This window comes from Pneumocystis carinii (genome assembly GCF_001477545.1).
Source record: "Pneumocystis carinii B80 chromosome Unknown supercont1.2, whole genome shotgun sequence".
Classification (NCBI taxonomy): Eukaryota; Fungi; Ascomycota; class Pneumocystomycetes; order Pneumocystales; family Pneumocystaceae; genus Pneumocystis; species Pneumocystis carinii.
The window spans coordinates 496,421-519,651 of record NW_017264714.1 but is presented as its reverse complement, the minus strand read 5'-3'; the positions used below and the strand labels follow the sequence as shown (position 1 = coordinate 519,651).

Sequence of the window (23,231 nt, the reverse complement as noted above, 5' to 3'; positions counted from 1 at the left end):
TTTATCAAACTATCTTTTTAAGAAATACCGTCCAAAAAAAAAGCTATTTAATCATTCCACATACATTTAAAAGAATTTTCATTGCTAATTGAGGCGGAATTTGCCCTTCACGGATCAAATCATCTAAGGCATCTGTCAAAGAAATACCTATTTTCTTAAAATCAACCGTTTTTCACCCAAAAAAAACGCTGAAAATTCCACTGAAAAACTACATACCAATAGAACTTCTTCTATATAATTCATAATACTGAGTATTTGACATTTTAGCCTTATTTCTGATTTTTTTTCTTGACTCCAAAATTTTATGTCGCCGAACTTCTCGATATATTTAAGTCTATATTATTCTCTTAAATAACCTTCTCTCTAAAATATATATTATTTATATATTACAGAAGGCCTTTATCTTTTATAAACTTAGGATTTTAATTTATTAGAGATATATTTTTAAATATCTTAAATTTTTGTTATAACTTTTTGCCATATGTTTCCTCTAGTTGTAGCCAATCCGTCTATAGAGTCATCATATATAGGTATGCCTATGTTTTTTGATAAGAATATTAATATTTATATTATAATTATATTTTATTGGAGTTTGATTGATTGAATATAGATGATTTTTTTACAAAAGTTAGTCCATATTTATGGGGTCTTGTTGGAATTGGACTTTGTATTGGATTGAGTGTAGCAGCAGCAGCTTGGTATTTACTAAATTTATTATATTTTCTGTATAATTGTTAAAAAAGAGAAGGGGCATTTTTATTACAGGTACAAGTATTCTTGGAGGAGGAGTTAAAGCGCCTTATATACAGACAAAAAATTTGATTAGGTATGAATGGGAAAGATCTAATGAAGGAGATTTTAGTATTATTAAAGCTAATTAAAGGGAAACAGTATTATTTTTTGTGAAGTAGTTGCTATTTATGGGATTATTATGTCAATTGTATTTAGTACAAAACTACAGGAAGTAGTAGGGCCAAATCTTTATACGATACAAAATTATAATACGGGTAGAAAGTGGAGGAATTTAATGTAGTATATTAATAAAAAAATATAGGATATTCGCTTTTTTGGGGAGGATTAACAGTAGGTATCTGTAATTTGGCGTGTGGGCTTTCGGTTGGGGTTATAGGAAGTAGTGTAGCACTTGCAGATGCACAAGATCCAAATTTGTTTGTAAAAATTCTTGTTGTTGAAATTTTTGGTTCAGTAATTGGTCTTTTCGGCTTAATTATAGGATTATTAGTAAGTTTTGTATAATTAATTAGGAATTGGCTTAATTTTTTTTAAAGATAAGTGGAAAGGCATCTAATTTTAGCTAAATATTTGAAAATAAGATATCAACAATATATTTTAAAAATAATATCTAATTAAAAAAATGATCATTTTATGTGTAAATATAATAAAAATAGCTCAAATATTGAATGTAATAGTCATATAAATTATTAAATTAAGGATGAAATGTTTTTTAGTTTTATTAACATTTTTTTTTTGAAATTCAACTCCAATTAAAGAAATTAAGTCTTAGATTTAATAATAAATAAAATATTAAGAGATGTATAAATATTACTTTTAAAAAGCATATTTCTTTCTATTTTTCAAATTAATATTATAATAAAAAGTATACTAAAAATAGCTGCAATAATCTGCAATAATTATTTCTATATATTTATTAGATATTACTACATTTTTAAGAAAATATCTTTATTAAAATATTTTCATTTTATATCAATTAACGTAATAAATGATTTCTATAATATTTAAAGTTTCATTTAACAAAATCTGATCTTTAAAAAAAAAGCTTATAATTTTATCAAACATATTTTTATCATATATTTATATATTAAACTTAATTTTTTTAAAAATAATTTACATTAATCTCATTTGCTTTTTATTTTATTTAATTATATCATTAACTAGACATTATTACCAAATAACATAGATACTAAAAGAAATTTATATATTTTATATTTATCAATCAACATTTTCTACATATAAAATCACTTTTAACTGAATAATAAATAATATAATAATCTTTAAAAACAATAAAAATAAAAAAACTTTAAACATAACCTTTATCTTAAATCATTTTTCTCCCTATAAAATAGATTTATAGAAATATTAATAAATTCTAATACTAATAATTTATAATCATAAAAATATTTAACTAGTCATTTATATTAAATAATAAAACAATAAATTTCAAAAATCCTCTGTTTAAATAACAAATTTTATTTTTTACATGTTTCTACAACTTATTTATTATATAAGTTTTCTTGATAGATTAAAAACTTAAACTTCGAGCTGTAAATTTCTAAGTTATTATAATTAATTTATAAAGAAATTAAGGACTTTTAGGAAAATTAATAAGATATTTTCTTAAAATCTAATAAGAATATCTTAATTTTTATTATATTTTAATTAATTCTTTAAAAAATTATTAAAAAATCCTGTCCAAAGAGATAGATTTGTTAAAGATCTTTGAAAAATATTAGAAAAGGTTAAAGAGGGTTTCTATAAGGAATTGGATCAATAAGAACTCAAAGAAACATATTTAGATGTATATAAGGATATTTTAAAAGCTTTTAAATCAAAAAAAAGCATTAAAAAATAATTAAATTCAAAGATGCAAATTTCAAATAAAAAAGACAAAATTATACAAGGTATAATGGTTTTTTCGGATCAGATACATCATATTAAGAGAGAAAGGAACAAATGATACATCTATTGTTTCTAAAAGGTCAGCAGAATATTGTGGCTATCCATTTTCAGAAAATCAATATCTACGAGCATTCGTTAAGAAACCGCAAAGAAGATCACCTAGTACTAATAATTGATACAATTTACACTATTTATATTTACATATTACAGTGATTAATCGTGGGTATTATATTCGTTGTCAGGCAATAGAGACGGTTATACAAAATGTATTTTACTTTTCTTTTTCCAAGAAAATTAAATATATTATTTAGTTTGTTTCTGAAAAAAATGGTCGTTATAAGGCTGTCATAAATCTTGGTTGTGGATAGTATATAGATCGTATTTTATTGATGAATCTAAAGATATAGTGATCCAATGCCTTTTCGATATATGTTGAAACCAGAATTTGATTATGTTCGATTTTTTGATGTTGATTTCCAAAATCTTATAGAAAAAAAGGCTCTTATTATTGAGGGAGATAAGGGACTAAAAGAAATATCTCAAAAATATGTATTATCTAATAAAAATAAATTAGAATTGCAATATCAATTAATTGGTTGTGATATTCGAAATTTAGATATGCTAAAAATAATTATTAATGAAAAATGTCATGATATTGAATCTATGGACATATTGTTTATATCAGAGGTAGCAATGGTATATATACAAACAGAATTCTCCGATAAACTAATTGAATGGGCATCTTCTTTCCCTTATGGTAAGTTTCATTATAGATAATAATTTCGTAATTATTTCAGCAAATTTCGTTATTTTAGAACAGATTTTACCATGTTCTAAAAACCATCCTTTTGGTCGAACCATGATATCTTATTTTAATAAACTAAAAACACCATTATATTCATTAGATCATTATCCTACACTTATTTTGGAATATAAACGATTTTTAGACAGAGGATGGAATCATATAGAAGCATTTGATTTACTAACATTTTGGAATTATGGTATTGACAAGAAAACAAGAAATAAAGTAAATCTAGTGGAAGATTTTGATGAATGGGAAGAAATAATACTATTTCTTCAGCATTATTTTGTTTTAATTGCAAAGAATTTACCTTCAAAAAGAAGTATTCTTTTAAGTTCTCCTCCTGAAGGCTATCAATACTTAAATTCAAATAAACAGCCACAATTTTTTAATAAATGCATATCTAATGATTCTAAGGGCAATTTTCTTTCAAAAAAAATTTATAAAGCAAAGAAGAATATTGCTTTTCATAGAAGATTTGGCGCTGCTGCATTACTTGGTCAAAATACTATTATTTATTATGGTGGTATATCTGAATCAGGCCGTGATGGAAAAACATTTTTAATAAAGCATAAAGAGGATGAAATACCTGAGTTAAATATAAAATCACTAGATTCTCGTGTATGCCATACATTGGATTATTGTTTTAAGGAAGACATTTTAATTTGTATTGGAGGAAGAGAATCTCCATGCAAATTATCAAATTCTGGATGGAAATATAGCCATTTAACACAGAATACAATAAAACCGATTCCTGATGGTGGACGTTATAGGCATGGTATGATTAAAGTTACTCTTCAAAATGAAACTAGATTCATAATATTTGGTGGTAATAAAAAAACATCTAAAATTGTTGATGAAGAATGGGTAATGTGGAGTGATAAAAATGGTTGGGAAATATTAAGAACCAATTCAAAGGATAAACCACAACCGCGATGGGGAATGTGTATAATTTGGTTACCGGAAAGAGAGGAGGGAATTATTTGTGGAGGAATGAATGAAGATGGCCTTATATATGAAGATATGTGGACATTTAAGATAACAATTTTAAATAAAGAATGGTTTTTAGAATTTTTACCATGGCTTAATATATCCATTTTAGATATTAAACGTATATCTCGATTAGGAGCAAAAGCAGTAAATGTTACAGGAATTTTAAATGGAAATGTACTAATTGTTGGTGGAGTATCCATGTTTCATTGTATTTCTTGGGATGACCAATTTATACTACTTGATCTAGAAAATCAAAAAATAATTCCATTAAATGTACAAAGTCTTGAAAATGATCCAATTCTTATTGGCTTTGATATAATAAGAAGAAATAATGATATATTTATTTTAGGTGGTGGCGGTCTATGTTTTTCTTTTGGTATTTGTTGGAATGATGATATTTTAATACTATCTGAATTCAATTCTGATGAAGAATGGTTGATTTCCGAATATAAAAGTACAAAATCATGTGTTCCAGCTTTTATTAATAGATTTAATAATGACAATATCAATATGCTTAATTCAATGGTCCTAGAAAATACAAATCCTATAATTCAACAAATTTCTAGTATTAAAATTAATAGTAAGGAGGAATGGGAAGAAATATTAGAAAAAGACATGCCTATTGTTTTAAAAGGATTAGATATAGGAACTTGTGTAGAAAAATGGACACCAGAATATCTCGTTTCACATATTGGAAGTACTCGCAAGGTAAATACTATGCACAAATTTATTTTATAAAATTAATATATAGGTTATTGTTCATAATGCAAAAACCAATTTTATGAACTTTTATGAAAAAAATTTCAATTATGAAACAATGAAATTTGAAGACTTTATCAATTCTATTTATAAAGATGGAAGCAAATTATATATGAGATCAATTTCAACAAAAAATCCAAGAACTAAACCAAGTCTTTTAGAAGAAGATTTTCCGGAAATTTCAGATGATTTAAGTATTCCTAAAGAACTGTCACAAACTATATGCCCAAATAAATTTTCATCTCCTCTTCGTATTTCTAGCAAAAACATTGGGATGTGGCTCCATTATGATGTATGTTTAAACATATATATTCAAAATAAACATATTAAAACAACCAGGTTATGTCCAATATCCTTATTCAGATCCGAGGGTCGAAAAAAATTCAATTATACCCTCCATCAGATGTTTTACATCTTCAATTTCTTCCCGGATCATCTTCATCCAAAATTCCTAATATTTTTGCTGAAAATCCACAGAATTTAAGAAATACACATCCACATCAGGTTATCTTATTTCCAGGAGATATTCTTTATATACCAGCATTTTGGCTTCATGCGGTTCAATCACTTGAGCCTTCAATAAGTGTAAATATTTTTTGGAGACATCTAGACTATCAATACTATTCGACTTTAACCAATGATGTATATGGTAATAAAGATTTAAAAGCTTATGAAAATGGCCGTATTCTGATTAAAAAAATATTTGAAGGTTTTCGAGGACTAACAGGTAATGAAAGAGGATTTTATATACAAAGATTAGCAGCAGAGCTTTTAGAAATGTCTAATATATGAATTTTCGAATAGAATACTGATAAAAAATTTTGAGATCTAAATAAAAGTGTTTAAATGCAAAAACAAGTAAAAGAACTAAGAAAATCAATACCATGAGCCATTGTTATGAATATTCGCTTGAGATCTTCATTAAAATTGCTTTAAGAGAGGCAATACCATGTAAAACATTTTCATCCGGCCCTTGACCAGCAACCCAATGTGCATGTGCAAAATCAATTAATCGACAAACCGAAATATGAGATACATTGCAATTTTTTTCACTATCCATACTATCAGTACCACTATTACTAGATTCACTTTCAGTATCTAGTTCTTCATTATTTTGTTTTGCTGCGTCCAATTGCTTAATTCTTTGCATTAACGCATCCGGGTCCCCTTCATATATAAACAATAAACTCGATGAATACATTCGAACCTCCGCTTTATTCAAAACTTCTTCAATTTGGCTCAAATTGTTAATCCATTCAGAAATTACTCTTAATCGTTGCTCTTTTGCTTCTACAACTGATAAAAATTCATTTAACCCTTCTGATATCGTCGATTCTGTCAATGATTTACCCCATTCCTTTGAATATGACTGATATACTCCTTGTTTTACATTCCATATCCTCATTGCTGACACTCGAAATCCAAGACAACCACTTGTTGTATGTTTAGACACCTCTTCAAGCCGTTTTCGCTTTTCTGCTGATGCATCATCATCCCAAAGCCTCGAACCAAGTTTTACATCAATTGTACATGGATGAACAAACGGATAACATAGATTTTCAAGCACAATTGCATCTGATCTTCCTGATGATCTATTTTCTACTTCTACCGATGATGATTCAAGACTTAAATTTCCCATATATGTAGGCATCCAGCGCTGAAACGCTGGAAATGCCTGTGCCATACTATAAAACGTAACTTCTGCCGGTATACATGGTTTACATATAATTATTCCTGATTTATCTGACAAAACTCCATCATGACCTGCCGTCTATATCCCATCAGAAAATTTAATCTGATAATATCATATAATATAATGATAAAAACCTGATGAATATAAGGAACAAAAGATGAAGCCATTCATGAAAAAATTTGAAAATAAAATTTAAGTTTAAGATTTTTTAAGTGACGTGAGACCAGCCTTTTCACGTGACCTGAAAAAAGTAGAGTATAAAGTTGAGAGTAAATGAATTGAAAAATCAATAGAAATAAGATGAAAATCCAAAGAAGAATAGGTTATTATTTATTTTGATTGGAAGTTGTTGTTTGGTTGAGGATAAGCTTTGTTCCATGAACACGAATACGATAAAGACTATAAGTTAGAAAAATAAAGAAAAGAAAAAAAAAATATACCAAGTGAATTTATCATTTCCCCAATTGCTAAGGATTCTAAAGACGACATTTTTTACTGGAATGTTTAATTGTTGAATAATATTAGGAATAGGAAAAGTTTGAATAGAATATGTTGAAAAAATGTTATAAGTCATAGTTGTAATCAAAAAATAAGAATTTGAAGGTGGAATTGAATTCTGTGATTGAGGAGAAATATGTTGAATTATTAGTTCTTGTAAATCAGGATGATCGATTTGAGCCCAAAATTGAATATCACGAGGAGCAGTGGAAATATCGTGAGCAATATCAGAATGAACATGTTCAATTGTTATGTCAGTTAAAAAAATAGTTTCACTTAGACGAATAGAAATTTGTCCAGAAGAACCAGGAAATGCCCAGCACATTCCTACAGTATTTTCATGATTAATAGCCATTGCAGGTGGATAACCCCAAGTACAACCGATATTCCAAAATACTTTAGATAAAAGTCTTGGAATAAACCTAGTAGGTCTTTGTAAATATGTTGGTGATGTAAGAAAAGGATTAATTCTTGCACCGGAAGAATAAAGAGCAAAATCAGGCCGAGCTAATACGTCAGAAGAATATTTATGAAGAGCAGCTTCAATCAAAGTTTCAATTGCTTTGTTGGAAAGATTTTCATTGTTTGAATATTTCGAATGATCGGTTTCTATTTTATTTTTAAAGATATAATCTATTTTTTTGAAGCGATCATTAATATGTTCTTTCATTTTTGTGAAATCATTTTCTAAATCATTTTGAATTTTTTTTAAATTCTCCTTAAGTGTAGTCATAAAGTATGTTTTAGATACAATTAATCCATTTTCTTCACTCTTTTTTAAATCTTCTTTAGTTTGAGCTTTAATAAAAGTTTTTATATTTTCTTCATTATTTTTAAAGAAATTTGTCCATGAAATCAAGTATGATGCATCTTCGTCTTTATTAAACTCTTTTCCAAATGATGATTTCAAAACACCATCTATTTCTACACGATCAGGAAAAATTTCTCGAAGAAGAATCCAAAATTCAGGACTGATATCTATTTTTTTGGTTTTAGGATTCATTTTTACAACAAGCTGTGATGGAAGATAAGAATCAATTACTTTAATAATTTTGTCCATAATATATTTATCATCTGAATCATTTTTAAAAGTTGTTTGAGAATTGTTAAACTCCTTATAAAGGCTATCAACTGATTTCTTGATAGCAGAAACTTCTAAGTTAAAAGATGATAATGAATTCTTACAATCATTAAATTGACTTTGACATTTTGATGTATTTTTCTGTAAAAAAGAAAAAGAATGAAAAAGATCTGTGATTTGTGATTTTTTTTTGTCATCTTGTAGATTTAGGTTTGATATCTCTTTCTTAGTTTTTTCAAATGAATTCTTAAATACATTAAATTCTTTCTTTAATAATTTCGTTGTTTCTGAATTTTCATATCCTTTAATATCTATTTCTTTTATCGCTTTTAACATATCCTTTTTATCCTGAATCATATTTTGAATTGTCGCCTCATAACTCTTTAAAGTTTTCTCTAAATTTACTAAGCGCTGTATTAATTCATCCACATTTTGAGGATCTGAATAATTATACATTGATAGTGAATAAGGCTTATAAATCCGTTTCAATTTTACATAATTCTTCTCTAACAAACTTGGAATAGTGATAGCAAGTATTATAGAAAGAATAATAAATATGGTATATGTTTTTCGAATAGTAATCTTCAAAATTGATTCGATTATAAGAGAAATTAAGGAAATAAGACTAGTAATTGGCCACATAAGTAAATTAAAACAATAAAAGATGAATTGCTTAGAAAGAGATATGATCATAAACCAGCAAAAGTGGATAAAATTTAATATTTTGTTTGCTTGCTTCTCATAATCATCATCAAGGTATTCTTGACTATCTGTATTTACATAATCATCTGGAATACTAGAATCATAGTCTTCAAAAAAGTCTTTAAAATCCGTTTCATTTAATCGGCTGTATAAAAGTTCTTCTTCTTCATATGATCGAGATTCAAGGTTTTCTAGATTTTCTGAATTATTTGTTGTATCGTAATTTAATGACAGACGTGAAGCACTATCAGCACTATTGTGTTCTCTTAAATAATAACGAGATAGTTTTCCATTTTGTTTCATATTCTGATCTTGATTTATATTTTCTATATAGAATTTAGTTGTATATTATAATTAAAAAAACAACAACTTTTAGAATCATTTTCAGAAGTTTCCATATCCAATTGATTGTTTTGAAACTTATTATCCATAGAATCTGAATTCTCATCCATTTTTTTAAAAACTCTTTGAGATCTATAATAGATTAGAAAATAATTTATTAAAATCTTAGTTACCCTCTTTTACGTTCTGCACTTTTAGGACTTAGGGAATATGGGGGACTTGTATTTGAAAATTCTTGTTTTAAAAATTTAGGTTGTTTTAAAGGTGTAATATTTTCATTTATATAATCCTTCCTTTGAGTATTTCTTTGTGCTGCTCTAAGTGCTGACGCAAGTCCAACAGTTGTATCATGAAGTGATGGAATATCTGGAGGATTAATTGAGGGTGAACCGTATGAAAATGATGGGGAAGCTCCTGATGAGGGTAATGGTGCTGCGGGACGATCTCCAGTAATAATTCTAGACCATTGACGTTGATTACGAACTCTTCTTCCTCCAACTGGGGTCTTTAAGGAAAATAAGATCGTTTTTTGCCGAGATTTACATATATACTGACCTGAGTGAACATTTTCTTGAAGAAACAATAAAAAAAAAGACTTTTTAAAATAAATTCAATTCACTAGTAATATTCTCTTTAATTAAAGAATTCCAATCTTATAATAATAGAAATTGATTAATAAAGTAGCTTAATAATTATTAAAATAGTGATAATTGTTCACTTTGTTCTTGCTTCAAATTTAAGCGTTTTTTTTCCTATAAAAAAAGTATTCTTAATTCTGAAAATATTTTAAATAAAAATATGAATAGTTTCCTGTTTTTTTATAATAAATCATTAATCTCTCTAATGACTTAGATTTTTTTGAAATAGAAAGTGGTGTCCTTAGCGTAATCGATGTTTAAATCTCAAGACAATATAAAACTAATAAAAATATTAGTTTATTAAATAAATAAATAGACATACTCATATATTTATATTATTTGTGATTATATGTTTATTTGTAATTATATGTTTATTTGTGATTATATGTTTATTTTTAAATAAACTTCTTTAAAAAACCATTCATAATTATAAGATAATGATTAAATTGTTTGGTGAATTATGATTTGAGATTTAATTTTTAGATCTATAGCCACGTTTATATATATATATTTCAAGATCATGAATTCAAGATGAAAAAAAAAAAGAATATTAAAAGATATTCTCTTTTTATAATTATCCAAATCCTGTCCATTCAACAGTAAAGACATGAGCAATATTAGTATTAGGATTATTTGCTCCAATAACCCATGCTTTTTTAACATTTGTCCCAAGCCTTCCACCACCTACTATATTTATTATAGAAAATTCTTGTTCCCATTGCATTACATTTACTAAGAAATGAGAATGATATTTTAAAGGATCACCTGGATAAGCAAGATAATGAGCACCAAATTTGAGACCAGGTGTCATGTAATAGCCTTTATCATGAAGATATTTCCATACAGAATATCGAGATGGATCCACTTTTACTTTAGGAGACAATTCAATAGGCATTGCGTAGAGTGATTTCTTAGATTTTGTTGGAACAATAATATTTCGTGGTATATCATCTTCTGTATCATTATTATCAAGAGAAGAAACAATAGAATCTAAATTAGAAGAATCCTTCAAAAAGCTTGTAGAAAACTCTTTCTCTAGTAAATTTTGTTTATATTCAATATTTTGACGCTTAATATCTGTTATTCTCTTTTCTTTAATAGAAAGCACATCTTTTGGTGTAACATTTTCAATATAAAGCTGATGACGTAGCTTATCATCTACAATATACGCATGTCCTGGATCTAATCAAAAAATATAATATACAATTTGAAATTATTAACCCTGATCAACAAGCCATGCAACTTCTTCTGGAATTAATTCCAATGGAAGTCCAAGAAAAATATTTTGTTGAGGTGCTTGAGGCAATGTTCCAACAAAGAATCCACATATATGATGTTCAAGTCTTAATTGCATTACCGCTTAAAAGTATATCAGAAAAAATAGAAATCTTATTAAAACAATTACTTTTATAATCATAAATAAAATAGTTTGATGCAACAAAATAAATAACAATAAGGTCCTTTTCTATTTTATGTATTGAGTTTGACATTTATTTTACTATAAAAATATTATTAGCCATCAAATCATATCTTTTTTAGAAAAAAATAAAACATAATAATCATTCATAAAGTTATTATTTTCTATCAAAATAACATAAAATATTTCCTATGCTATTCAGAGGATTGACAGACTGGTTAATGTTTTTTTAATCATTAAAATCCCATTTTTAAGTTTTAAAAAGTCTACCTTAAGAATTTTAAATAATTTTCTAATAAATCAATATAAAGATAAAATCAATGTAATAACCTTTACAGAATACTTTATCGACAGCTAAAACATATTTATTAAAGTCTTATTGATTAGAAATATTAAAAGTTTTGCAATATAGTAGATCGATAAGATGATGAGGTTAAAGCCATAGAAAATAAAGCAAAATATGACTAAAAATAAATACATAAGGTATGATATTTTATAACTTTTTATGTTATAAAATATAAGGAAGAGTTGCACTATAATGAATTAAGATTTTCAAAAAAAAAAAAAGGTATAAAACCTTATACCAAGACTGAAAACAAGAGCAATAAGTGTTTTAACACGCTTTCGTTCAATAACTACCTCTTTTTCAAGTTGTTCAATTTTAGATCGCTTAATTGGCACAAAATCTTCTGAACCACTAAGTTCCAATGGTCGTTTTTTAGATATTCGTGGTATATTTAAATTAGTAGCAGAAAGTGTCGGTGAAAACACATTTTTAGCCGGCTTTAATGGTATTTCTGATTCCTCTTTTCTTGGTGATCGTAATATTTTTCTTTCTGGTGATGTTGATCTAATACGTGCCTTTTGAAATGGAATTTCACATGAAAATGGTGATTCATTCTCACGAGATACAATCGTATCAAAACTTGGAATACTTCCAACACTACATTCTATATATTTCCTAATCACATCTGGCTCTACATTCTTCACCGGTAATGTAATATTATCAAATTCTTCTGATGCATTGATTATACCCTTTATCCATGTTCGAATTCCATAATCTTCTGCTAACAAAAGCGCTATTACATAGAAATACTTAATATTATCATTTAAACATTCATTCTATCACACCATCTTCAGATGTAACCCATATTCCAGCAACATATATATTAGTTGTTGCACTACGTAAATGTTTTACATAATTATCTAGCTCTAATCGCTCTTGTGCCCTCGTCGCTGATGGAAACGCAAACCGAAACCTACCAATTCATAAATTATCTCCTCAATACCTCTTTTCACTCATTATATCATTCTTTCATACATTGACGTTGCACTAATATATATTTTATCATGCTTCATAAGCACTATATAATTCGATTCTTTTTTTTCACTAATAATAACTGGAAGAAGAATAAATTCAACTTTTACATTCTCTTCAAACAGTGTTTTATAAATCTTACACTGTTTAACAATAATAGACTCTAATTTCTTCCTTAATCTTCTTTTTTTTTACATAAAAAAACACCCACTTTTTATTTTTCCTAAAAACTTGTTTTTTTCTGGAAGATTTCTCATCTTTTTTATTGATAAATCCTTATCAAATCCTCATTCTTACTCTGCCTTATTTATATTGCTTGATTTATCGTTGCTTATCCTAAACATGGATTTTACTTAGATTAACTAAAAATAAAAAAATACTTTATTTCTTCTTATTTTACCTTCATTTTAGACCTTTTAAATATCAAATTAACTAAGAATATTTGTTTTTTTTAAATTATAGACTTTCATGATCACGTGACCTTATTATATGGTGAACGACGAAGGGTATAGAGAGATATAAAAAGAATGAGAGGAATAAAAATTCCTATATTTTATCCAAAATTAAGCTATTTTTTGAACAGAAATGTTCAAAAAATGGTTATTTATAAGGAATATTCATCTACGACAAGAATTCCGGATTTTTCTCAATATAAGTATAATTGTTAAGAAAAAAAGAAGTAAAGATAATAAGGAATTGAATAAATAGGACGGGAACATCAACACAAATGAACCGTACATTTTCATATTTTATGGTAGGAACATTTGGAATGGTAGCAGCAGCAGGAGCACAAGCAACAGTTACGGATTTTTTATCTAATATGTCAGCATCGGCAGATGTTCTTGCTATGGCAAAAATAGAAGTAGATTTATCAACACTTCCAGAAGGAAAAAATTTAATTATTAAGTAAAATAATTAAAATAGAAGAAAAGAGGTTAAAAAGTATTAGATGGAGGGGAAAACCGGTTAATTTATAAGGATAAATAAAGAAATATAATTATTAATAGAGGGGGGTAGGTTTTTATTCGACATCGTACAATAGAAGAAATTGAGGAGGCGCGATCAGTTAATATAACATCACTTAGAGATCCTCAGACCGATGATGAACGTACTAAAAGGCCGGAATGGCTTGTTATGATTGGTATGATTTTTTTCAATAGATTTATAATAAATTAAAAAAAATTAATAAATATACAGGAGTTTGTACACATTTAGGATGTGTTCCTATTGGAGAGGCGGGAGATTATCATGGATGGTTTTGTCCATGTCATGGATCTCATTATGATATTTCGGGACGTATACGAAAAGGACCGGCGCCTCTTGTAAGTGATTAAAAATTAATATAAATAAGTAAATGAATGAATAAATAATGATTTTTAGAATCTTGAGATTCCTGAATATAATTTTCTTGATGAAGATAAGCTTGTTATTGGTTAAAAATTTTTTCTTATCTTCATTTAATCTTTTTAATATAAATAATATAATAAAATATTATTAATTTAATTTTTAATAATATTTTTTAAGATGTTTGATTTATAAGATTTTAAAAACGTCATAAAAAATATTTTTTTTTTAAGTATAAGTCGTTATTTTTATTATTTCCATGAGATATTCATTATTTCTCATTTCAAGGAACTCTAAATTGTTTTTTTTTCCAAAAAAACGTAATATAACATTTTTTAAGCCATTTATAACAAGTTCTACATTATTAAAAAGTGTTATTATAAGAGAAAATGTCATAAAACATGTTCAAAACTATGTTTCCTGGGTTAAAACATATTTTACTTCAATAGAAGAGAAATTGAATGAATTAACAGGATATACAAAGATTGAAAAATTGAAATGTTTAATTTCTGAACAAGGTTCATAATTCAGATTATTATAAATTTATGGGTTTAATCTATTTTATCAGAAATCAATTTAAAAAAAGCTCGTATAGAAACTAAGGAAGCTAAATATAAACATACATTAGCAATCCAAGAACGATTAAAGTTACAACAAGAAGTAAATGAACTTTTACAACGTAAACATTTATGGACACCATCTGATCTTGAACGATTTACATCATTATATCGTTATGATCATGTTAATGAACAGGAAGAACAAAAGGCTTATGCACATTTAATTGAATGTGAAAGTAAATTAGATGAATTACAAGTTCAATTAATACATTTTATGCTTAGAAGATATCATGAAGAACAAATATGGAGTGATAAAATTCGACGAATGAGTACATGGGGAACATGGAGTTTAATTGGATTTAATATTATGTTATTTTTAATTATTCAACTTGGATTAGAACCAAGAAAACGTAAAAAACTAATAAATGATTTAAAACAACACTTTGAATTACTTTCAGAAAAAAATCAAATTAAATATGATATAAAAGAAACAGAAATTCAAGACTTTAAAAATTTAGAAAATACATATACTCCTCTTTCTGTAGAATTAAACAAATCTAAGGAAAAAATGGCTTTACATTATTTTTATGATGTTAAAAATATATTTTATGGAGAACCAATTGAACCAAAAACAGTTTCTATATTATGTATATCAACTGCTTTTCTTGGTGCTACATTATGTTATTTAATTCAACAGTTTTTATAAAGAATAAACGTATTTTAACTTTTAAATGTGTTATTAATATATATATATATATGATAAAGAATATCTTTTAAAATAAAATATTAGTAAATTCATATACTATTTATTTATAATTAACAATTATTTTTTTCAATTTCTAATTTCTATTTAATTAATTTATATTTTAAGCTATTTTTCACTTGATTTATTTAAAAGGTAATTCTTAAAAGATAATTTTTATAACATTTTATAATAATATTATTATACTTTATAAAAATATTATTACATTTATACATGTAAAAATGTTTCAAATTAATTAAAATGTTTGTTTTATATTAATTAAAATGAATATAATTAAATACTAATATCCTACTCTTTTTTTTTTTTTTGATATCAATCAAATCCTTAATTAAATATAACTTTTAATTTATTAATATAAAATATATTTATAATATTAAAAATCTTTCTTTCTTTATAATAATTATCTTTCTTCTCATTAATACTAAATAAAACTTATAATTTTTATTAATTTCTTTTTTCTTAACATATTTATCATCTTTTAAATTATTACTTTAATTAAATTAACTAACTTTAAATAAAATTAACCAATTTTAAACATAATATTTATTAATAAAAAAAAAACATAATATTATTCTTCCAATATATTACTCTACCAATATATTACTCTTCCAATATAAATATTTATTTATTATTTTATTTTTTTCTATATAATATATCACATTTTCTCATTTCATCTTTCTTTTAAATTTTTATATACAATTTTATTATTCTTTATAATAAACTTAGATATTATATTCCCTTTAATTACATAATAAATAAATACTAATTTATAATTCTATTCTATTTTTTCTTAAATATTCTTAAAAATATCTTACAATTCATCACTTTAAAAAATATTTAATATTAAAAATATTAAAAAATAAAATTGATTTCTATATTAATAAAAAAGACATATCATACATCTATCTATATTCTATTTTAATTCCTTTTTTCCTTACTTTTTCACATCTCTATTAATTTAACTATTCTCAACAACTTTTACATAATTATTTAAATATATCTATTTAAATAACTTATTAAACAATAAATACTTCTATATTCTATACTAATTCCCCTCTTTAAAGCAATTTCCTTACTTATTTTCAACTATATTTTGCAGATCAATCGAACATAAATTTAAACCTTAAAAAACTTAAATCCAGAATTCTTAACAAATTGTTAAAATATTAACATTTTGTTAATATTTTTATTAACTTTCTTAATAAAAATACTAAAAATTAAGAAAAAATTGTTAAAAAACTGAATTGATTTAATAAAAATAGAAAAAAAAGGCTTAAAACCATATATTTAAGAGTTTTAAGAGTTTATATAAGGAATATGGAAGATATAAGAATGATTGATTCAGATATTAAATTGCCATTGGCTCTTGGAAACATTAATGAATCATTAGAAAGTATTAACGAAGTGGATGGATGGATTAAACATTTGATGCAGTGTAAACAGCTTTCAGAAGTAGATGTTAGACGGTTATGTGACAAGGCAGGTGTTTATTGGGTATAATTGAGGGTATAGTGAGTTAATATAGGATGTTTATTAGGCACGGGAGATTTTACAAGAAGAATCAAATGTTCAACCTGTCAATTGCCCGGTTACAGGTAGAATAAAGCTTTTAATAAGGTCAAAAAGACATAAATAATGAAGATATATAGTTTGCGGAGATATTCATGGCCAATTTCATGATCTGATTGAGCTTTTTCGTATTGGAGGGAATTGTCCAGATACAAATTTTTTATTTATGGGTTAGAAAGATAATTATTTTGCAAAAAAGGCATATCCTAAATTAATGAAGGAGATTATGTTGATCGAGGATACCATAGTGTTGAAACAGTAACGCTATTAGTAGCGCTTAAGGTGAGATATAGGGAGCGAATTACTATATTGAGAGGAAATCATGAATCAAGACAAATTACACAAGTTTACGGGTTTTATGATGAATGTTTACGAAAATATGGGAATGCAAATGTATGGAAGAGTTTTACAGATCTTTTTGATTATCTTCCTTTAACAGCATTAATTAATGATCAAATTTTTTGTTTGCATGGAGGACTTTCGCCTGGAATTGATACATTAGATCATATTCGTGCATTAGATAGAATCCAAGAAGTGCCTCATGAAGGTCCTATGTGTGATCTTCTCTGGTCAGATCCGGATGATCGTTGTGGTTGGGGAATTTCTCCTCGAGGAGCAGGATATACTTTTGGACAAGATATTTCTCAGGCATTTAATCATAATAATGGATTAACGCTTGTTGCAAGGGCCCATCAGTTAGTTATGGAAGTATAATTCTTATAAACATTTTTTTGAGATTCAATTTAACTTTCTTAAAGGGTTATAGCTGGTCACAAGAAAGAAATGTAGTTACAATTTTTTCTGCACCAAATTATTGTTATAGGTGTGGAAATCAAGCAGCTATTATGGAAATTGACGAACAGATGAGATATACATTGTAAGTAATGTTATTATTATTATCATTATTTAACAGATTAGCCTTCAATTTGATCCTGCACCAAGAGCAGGGTAAGTTTACTGATTTACAGATCATCAATAAAATAATCTAACATAATTAGGGAACCTCAAGTAAGTCGTCGAACACCAGGTATAATTAATTAATATGTTTATATTTTCATTAAATTAATTAGACTATTTTCTATGATAATTTATGCATTAAAACATGATATTAATATCCCGAACAACTATCACATGTAAAAATATTTTCAAAAATAGCTATTCCGTTTTTTCCAATTACATTTTTAAGTGTATTTTAAAAAAACTCTTCATATTTTATTTTACCTAAATTTAAAATTAACTGTATTTAAAAACTTTCTGTCAATAATGTTTAATGTAAATTATATAACATGAATTATATTATTTTATGTCGTCCTTAACATACATAAAATATTCCTTTGATATAGAATCCATATTTATAAATATTAAGTTAAATTACGATTATGTAAATCCAATTCGATTTCATATGATCTCGAATATTTTCTTGAATAATTTAAAATAGTATTTTTTATCCAGGCAGTAATTTTAAGTAAAATTTCTAAAATTTGTTCCTCATCTTGTTTAATGGAAGATAAATCTCCAGGATTTTCAGCATACTCGACCTTATATTTATATTTAAGCAAATCTTTTAACGTCAAAAGACCACAGAGTTGACCATATTTCTCAATAAGTATTATTCTTGGCCCTAATTTCTGAAACAATTCCATAACTGTTTCCAATGGAAGTTGAGGATGAACTGTTAATGGAGTAGTATTAACACAATAAGAAAGATTTAAGGAAGTCAAAGGTCTAGAATAATTTTCTGAAATATCAAAAGATTTTGAAAAATCACTAGATTCAGATTTATTTTCAAGCATTGAAAAAAAACAACGAGTTGTTGGCAATACTTCATTTGTGGATTTAATTTTATCTATGAAAATATCAATATTAAATATGCTAATTAATCGATAACAACCTAATACCCATTTTAAATAATTAGATTTAACGAATCCTAATAATAACATGGATTCTCGATTATTTACTACTGGAAATCCTTTAACATTAGAATTCAAAATAGTTTCTAATATATATTAGTTCAATAGATTAATTAATAAAAAATTACCAAGTTCTTGTAAACTTAATCCATTGGATGGAATAACTATTAAATTTTGTGTCATAATATCTTCAACTGGAATACCAAAATAATATTCTTTAGAATCTAAATAAGGAAAACCATTAATCCATATCATTCTATTAGCAATTCCTCCTGTGTTGAACTTATCAGATACTGTTTTTGTAATTCCAACTACAATCTATACATATTAAATGAAATCAATAATATAAACTAAAATCATACCATTGTTGGAAGTATAAATGTCAAAGCACCAGTAAGCTCAAACATGATTAAAACAACGGATACTGTAATATGCATTATTCCGCTTAACGTGGCAGCAGCACCAAGAAAAGCATATGTTCCTGGAGTTATACACTATTAAAACATTAAATTAAGATTAAGGGTAAATTTTATAAATTTACATGAACGCCTTGGTCGCATGCAGAAAAGAGTATAAAATTGGGGAATTTCTTCTGCAAAGCTGAAACAAATATACCTAACAAACGACCAAATGTTGCACCAACTGCCATTGATGGTACGAAAATTCCTGCTGGTACTTTTAAACCATAAGATACTATTACTAAGCATATTCTTGTAATAGTAGCAATAATTAACGAAATTACTATTCTTGCTTGTGAAGAATTCCTTAATATTGTAAATTTCTTAAATAATAATAAATAATACTAACTTGCATATACCATCATAATCCAAATCATCAGAACATTCTCTAAATAAAATCTTCATATTTTCCGTCATATCTATTTTTAAAAACGCATTGCCATAGCTCAAAATAGCTGTTATTATTGCAAAAATAGTCGCTTCAAATACAGCATAATTAGAAAGATAATGACGACGAAAAGCTTGAACACGAAGATTCCATTTAATTACAAATGCACCATATAGTCCTCCAAATACTCCAAGTATTGCAAAAAATATAATTTCAAAAAAATGCCAACTTCTATTATAATGAACTTGAAACATGACCAATTGCCCTGTTCGAAAAGGATTCATAGTCTTCAGAAGATTAAAAAGGAAATAAAAGAAACAAAAAACCCACAGACAAGACAGCTGTTGCAACCAAAGCACAAAAAAAACTTCTCCACATTGTTTTCATTGGAAAATGAGATGATATTTCCTAAGATCAAGTAAATTAAATAGAAACAAACATTAAAATACAACTTCCAAAGAAAATATAACGCCACCAATTGGACTACCAAAGGCAACAGCAACACCTGCTGCAGAACATGCGGAATAAATTTCTCTTAACTTCGCTTTTAAATATTTAGCTTTTTTCTTGAAAACAAAAATATTTTTACTTGAATGAATTTTATATTTTTCAAAAAACCTGCTAATAAGATGTCCAATGCAAAGTGCAACATGAACAAAAGGTCCCTCTTTACCTATACTAAGTCCAGATGCAATAGCTAATATAAGTCCAACTGATTTTATTAATAACGTCCAGAATCCGAAAAACCCTTTCATAACAAATCCACCAACAATACATTTTATTTCAGATATTCCCGATCCTGCTGCATGAGGGGCATATGATTGCACCAAAAATGCACTTATAAAAGAAAAAAGAGCCTTTTAAATAAACATTAATTTTCATATCTTCTAAAAATGACACTTACCGCAAAAATAATATAATAAAAAAAATTAAATGGTATAAAACTCGACCATGAATGCCAATCATCACAGACTACATTTATATAATTATTCCTTCCCTCAAAAAAATTATTCTTCACACCTTTTCCCGATTCCCAACAACAAAACTCCTGACTTAAATACCATGCTGAAGAACAATAACCAAGCTTTATATCTGAAAGCCATTTCGTCGTTATACCAATAAATGTCGCGTTTAAACCAATAAGAATACCTACATATATCGATACCCCATTTCAAACAATTCTAATCCCATATACCAACAACCGTTATAATAATCCATACTTGAATATCATCAAACACTTGTTTACATATATGAAATGCACTATATATCCATGTTTTTTCCTTCAAACGCCTATGTCCCAGATAATATTGATCCCTCATTCTTGAGCTATTATGGACAGAATCTTGAACCCAATCTACATAAAAAACATTAAATAATTATAATAACTCTGTTTAAAACAAATACCAATCGTTCCAAAGTCCTCATAATGTTGAATCTCATCAAAATCTTTATTTGCCCTAGATTCCCTATAAAACCCCATTTTAAACCCGGAAAAAAAGCTCCCCAGTATAAAAAATCTTCGCAATCATGTTTTTATAAAAAATATTCATTAAATCTCGCATATTAAACTCTTATTAAGCTTTATCTTTTTCTCTAAAGATTTTGGAGGTTGTTACCCAAGCAACCTCGTTACCTAACCAACCTCGTTTCCTAGACAACTTCGTTACCTAGACAACCCTGTTTCCTAGACAACCCTTTAATAACTACGGTTACCGTATAAAAAAGATGTTATGACATCAGCCATTATTGAACAGGACATTACAGGGACATCAGTCCTTCCTATATCTAAGATCAAGAAGATTATTCGTATTGATGATGATATTGTCCAATGCTCAAGCAATTCAGCATTCTTAATTGCAATTGCTACGGTTTTTTTAAAAAAATATAGTCAATGATTAACATATAGAAGGAAATGTTTATCCAATATATGGTGCAACAAGGGCTATTAATGTGTCTGAATGAGAATAAGAAGATAATACAATATAGACATCTTGGTATGAATTGTATTTTTTCTTTTAAATTGATATTTATAAGCCAGCGAATGCAGTGTCTAGATTTGATAATCTGGAATTTTTATCAGGTAAATAATAATTAAGAAAAAAGAGTTAAAAAAGGGTTAATATGAAAAGATACGATTCCCAAGACGATTGCATTTAAAGATATTCCATTAAAAAAGACATCAAAAGTACTAACTAAAAATACATAACTTAATAAACGGATGATGAGAAATAATTAGAAGAAATATTTTTGAAATAGTGTAAAATTTTAGGAATGTATTATTTTATTTAAATTAGCTTATGATTTGCTACTTATTAACTTTAATAAATACATAAAAAAGTAAGAATCAATTTTTGCCATATATATATATATAAATGTCATCAAAAATTCATAAATATTAAAAATTATAAAAAGAAAACCCAAGAGAATCCAAGAGAACCCAAGAGAAACCAGTTCTAATAAGCATATCTTGATAAACTATTATTCATAGTGTTTAGTTCCCGTAATTAGACTAAATAATATACAAAAAAATATTCATTCATTAAACGTTTAAATATATATTCAATTTATTCATATTTTTAAGAAGATTTAGATTTCTTTGCACCATATTTTGAACGAGATGTCACTAAAATTATATAAAAAATCTTCATTTCTAAATAATATATTCATACCTCTATTAACAACACCTAGCAAGTCACGTGCACCTCGCACCAAATGATACCTGACACCAGGTAAATCTTGTACTCTACCACCACGTAATAAAACAACAGAATGTTCCTGAATATTATGACCTTCACCAGGAATATAAGCAATAACCATTCTGCCACAAGTCAATTTAACACGGGCAACTTTTCTTTGTGCAGAATTAGGCTTCTATATATGTATTAAAAGTTGAAAATAAATAAATTTGAAGAAAAATACTTTAGGTTTCATCTGTAAAAGATATTAATAAATTATTTAATAAAAAAGAATATTATTACTGTATATATTTTATTACAAACGCCTTGTCTAAATGGAGCACCATTTAGACGTGGTGCTTTTGGTCTAGGAGGTTTTCTGGGTAACCGAGCACCACGGATTACCTGGTTAAGAGTTGCCATAGTTCTTTTAAAAGATGAAGTATCTTTTAAAAGGTTAAAAGGCCAATGAATTAATTTTTCTAACATTTCTTAAATATTTTTAAAAATATATTAAAAGTTAAGTAGTATCAGGGCTGTATAAACTTTATATATTATTATCTATGTTTGATATATATTAAGAAATATATACTTTCGTATTCAAATATCATTAAATACGAAAAATAAGATTTTTTTATAAATATAGATTAAAATTCATATTGACTA

At 26.4% G+C, this 23,231-nt stretch overlaps 12 protein-coding genes across 12 annotated transcripts; 6 read left to right on the top strand and 6 right to left on the bottom strand.

Moving 5' to 3' along the window:
- The first annotated feature begins 435 nt into the window (after positions 1–435).
- Positions 436–1,361, top strand: T552_00549 (V-type ATPase, C subunit). Its single transcript, XM_018369163.1, has 6 exons — positions 436–530; positions 611–698; positions 749–826; positions 892–1,007; positions 1,055–1,242; positions 1,290–1,361. The coding sequence occupies exons 1-6, from the start codon at positions 482–484 to the stop codon at positions 1,317–1,319; spliced, it is 549 nt and encodes a 182-aa protein (XP_018227433.1). The 5' UTR covers positions 436–481; the 3' UTR covers positions 1,320–1,361.
- A 1,262-nt stretch (positions 1,362–2,623) lies between these two features.
- Positions 2,624–6,004, top strand: T552_00548 (hypothetical protein; the record flags this gene model as incomplete). Its single annotated transcript, XM_018369162.1, has 8 exons — positions 2,624–2,660; positions 2,707–2,820; positions 2,869–2,924; positions 2,970–3,025; positions 3,066–3,415; positions 3,456–5,161; positions 5,205–5,504; positions 5,552–6,004. The coding sequence occupies 8 exons, from the start codon at positions 2,624–2,626 to the stop codon at positions 6,002–6,004; spliced, it is 3,072 nt and encodes a 1,023-aa protein (XP_018227432.1).
- Positions 6,005–6,062: 58 nt separating this feature from the next.
- T552_00547 (hypothetical protein) lies at positions 6,063–7,118 on the bottom strand. The gene is made up of 2 exons (XM_018369161.1): positions 7,040–7,118; positions 6,063–6,983 (listed from the first exon to the last, which is right to left on the bottom strand). Exons 1-2 carry the CDS (start codon positions 7,070–7,072, stop codon positions 6,108–6,110), a joined length of 909 nt encoding a protein of 302 aa, XP_018227431.1. The 5' UTR covers positions 7,073–7,118; the 3' UTR covers positions 6,063–6,107.
- Positions 7,119–7,185: 67 nt separating this feature from the next.
- T552_00546 (hypothetical protein) lies at positions 7,186–10,138 on the bottom strand. The gene is made up of 5 exons (XM_018369160.1): positions 10,084–10,138; positions 9,702–10,033; positions 9,557–9,660; positions 7,346–9,512; positions 7,186–7,304 (listed from the first exon to the last, which is right to left on the bottom strand). The coding sequence occupies exons 1-5, from the start codon at positions 10,093–10,095 to the stop codon at positions 7,232–7,234; spliced, it is 2,688 nt and encodes an 895-aa protein (XP_018227430.1). The 5' UTR covers positions 10,096–10,138; the 3' UTR covers positions 7,186–7,231.
- Positions 10,139–10,700: 562 nt separating this feature from the next.
- On the bottom strand, positions 10,701–11,611 carry T552_00545 (tRNA-intron endonuclease). The gene is made up of 3 exons (XM_018369159.1): positions 11,572–11,611; positions 11,388–11,525; positions 10,701–11,342 (listed from the first exon to the last, which is right to left on the bottom strand). The coding sequence occupies exons 2-3, from the start codon at positions 11,518–11,520 to the stop codon at positions 10,741–10,743; spliced, it is 735 nt and encodes a 244-aa protein (XP_018227429.1). The 5' UTR covers positions 11,521–11,525; positions 11,572–11,611; the 3' UTR covers positions 10,701–10,740.
- A 438-nt stretch (positions 11,612–12,049) lies between these two features.
- On the bottom strand, positions 12,050–13,204 carry T552_00544 (hypothetical protein). The gene is made up of 5 exons (XM_018369158.1): positions 13,113–13,204; positions 12,905–13,064; positions 12,715–12,842; positions 12,161–12,662; positions 12,050–12,116 (listed from the first exon to the last, which is right to left on the bottom strand). Exons 1-5 carry the CDS (start codon positions 13,156–13,158, stop codon positions 12,092–12,094), a joined length of 861 nt encoding a protein of 286 aa, XP_018227428.1. The 5' UTR covers positions 13,159–13,204; the 3' UTR covers positions 12,050–12,091.
- Positions 13,205–13,409: 205 nt separating this feature from the next.
- T552_00543 (cytochrome b-c1 complex subunit Rieske, mitochondrial) lies at positions 13,410–14,381 on the top strand. Its single transcript, XM_018369157.1, has 6 exons — positions 13,410–13,556; positions 13,610–13,807; positions 13,851–13,866; positions 13,919–14,042; positions 14,099–14,223; positions 14,282–14,381. Exons 1-6 carry the CDS (start codon positions 13,429–13,431, stop codon positions 14,336–14,338), a joined length of 648 nt encoding a protein of 215 aa, XP_018227427.1. The 5' UTR covers positions 13,410–13,428; the 3' UTR covers positions 14,339–14,381.
- Positions 14,382–14,458: 77 nt separating this feature from the next.
- Positions 14,459–15,541, top strand: T552_00542 (hypothetical protein). Its single transcript, XM_018369156.1, has 2 exons — positions 14,459–14,763; positions 14,814–15,541. Exons 1-2 carry the CDS (start codon positions 14,505–14,507, stop codon positions 15,506–15,508), a joined length of 954 nt encoding a protein of 317 aa, XP_018227426.1. The 5' UTR covers positions 14,459–14,504; the 3' UTR covers positions 15,509–15,541.
- A 1,295-nt stretch (positions 15,542–16,836) lies between these two features.
- T552_00541 (serine/threonine-protein phosphatase PP2A catalytic subunit) lies at positions 16,837–18,250 on the top strand. Its single transcript, XM_018369155.1, has 8 exons — positions 16,837–17,044; positions 17,103–17,160; positions 17,215–17,304; positions 17,355–17,842; positions 17,893–18,011; positions 18,053–18,082; positions 18,133–18,161; positions 18,205–18,250. Exons 1-8 carry the CDS (start codon positions 16,883–16,885, stop codon positions 18,216–18,218), a joined length of 990 nt encoding a protein of 329 aa, XP_018227425.1. The 5' UTR covers positions 16,837–16,882; the 3' UTR covers positions 18,219–18,250.
- A 199-nt stretch (positions 18,251–18,449) lies between these two features.
- On the bottom strand, positions 18,450–21,415 carry T552_00540 (hypothetical protein). Its single transcript, XM_018369154.1, has 13 exons — positions 21,295–21,415; positions 21,086–21,244; positions 20,911–21,039; positions 20,795–20,862; positions 20,480–20,747; positions 20,343–20,434; positions 20,221–20,298; positions 19,852–20,177; positions 19,586–19,808; positions 19,407–19,538; positions 19,173–19,362; positions 19,026–19,130; positions 18,450–18,980 (listed from the first exon to the last, which is right to left on the bottom strand). The coding sequence occupies exons 1-13, from the start codon at positions 21,368–21,370 to the stop codon at positions 18,496–18,498; spliced, it is 2,331 nt and encodes a 776-aa protein (XP_018227424.1). The 5' UTR covers positions 21,371–21,415; the 3' UTR covers positions 18,450–18,495.
- Positions 21,416–21,586: 171 nt separating this feature from the next.
- Positions 21,587–22,142, top strand: T552_00539 (hypothetical protein). Its single transcript, XM_018369153.1, has 4 exons — positions 21,587–21,758; positions 21,800–21,884; positions 21,929–21,970; positions 22,020–22,142. The coding sequence occupies exons 1-4, from the start codon at positions 21,621–21,623 to the stop codon at positions 22,094–22,096; spliced, it is 342 nt and encodes a 113-aa protein (XP_018227423.1). The 5' UTR covers positions 21,587–21,620; the 3' UTR covers positions 22,097–22,142.
- A 281-nt stretch (positions 22,143–22,423) lies between these two features.
- Positions 22,424–23,100, bottom strand: T552_00538 (ribosomal protein S12). Its single transcript, XM_018369152.1, has 4 exons — positions 22,869–23,100; positions 22,810–22,821; positions 22,560–22,761; positions 22,424–22,513 (listed from the first exon to the last, which is right to left on the bottom strand). Exons 1-4 carry the CDS (start codon positions 23,052–23,054, stop codon positions 22,467–22,469), a joined length of 447 nt encoding a protein of 148 aa, XP_018227422.1. The 5' UTR covers positions 23,055–23,100; the 3' UTR covers positions 22,424–22,466.
- Between the last annotated feature and the right edge of the window lie 131 nt (positions 23,101–23,231).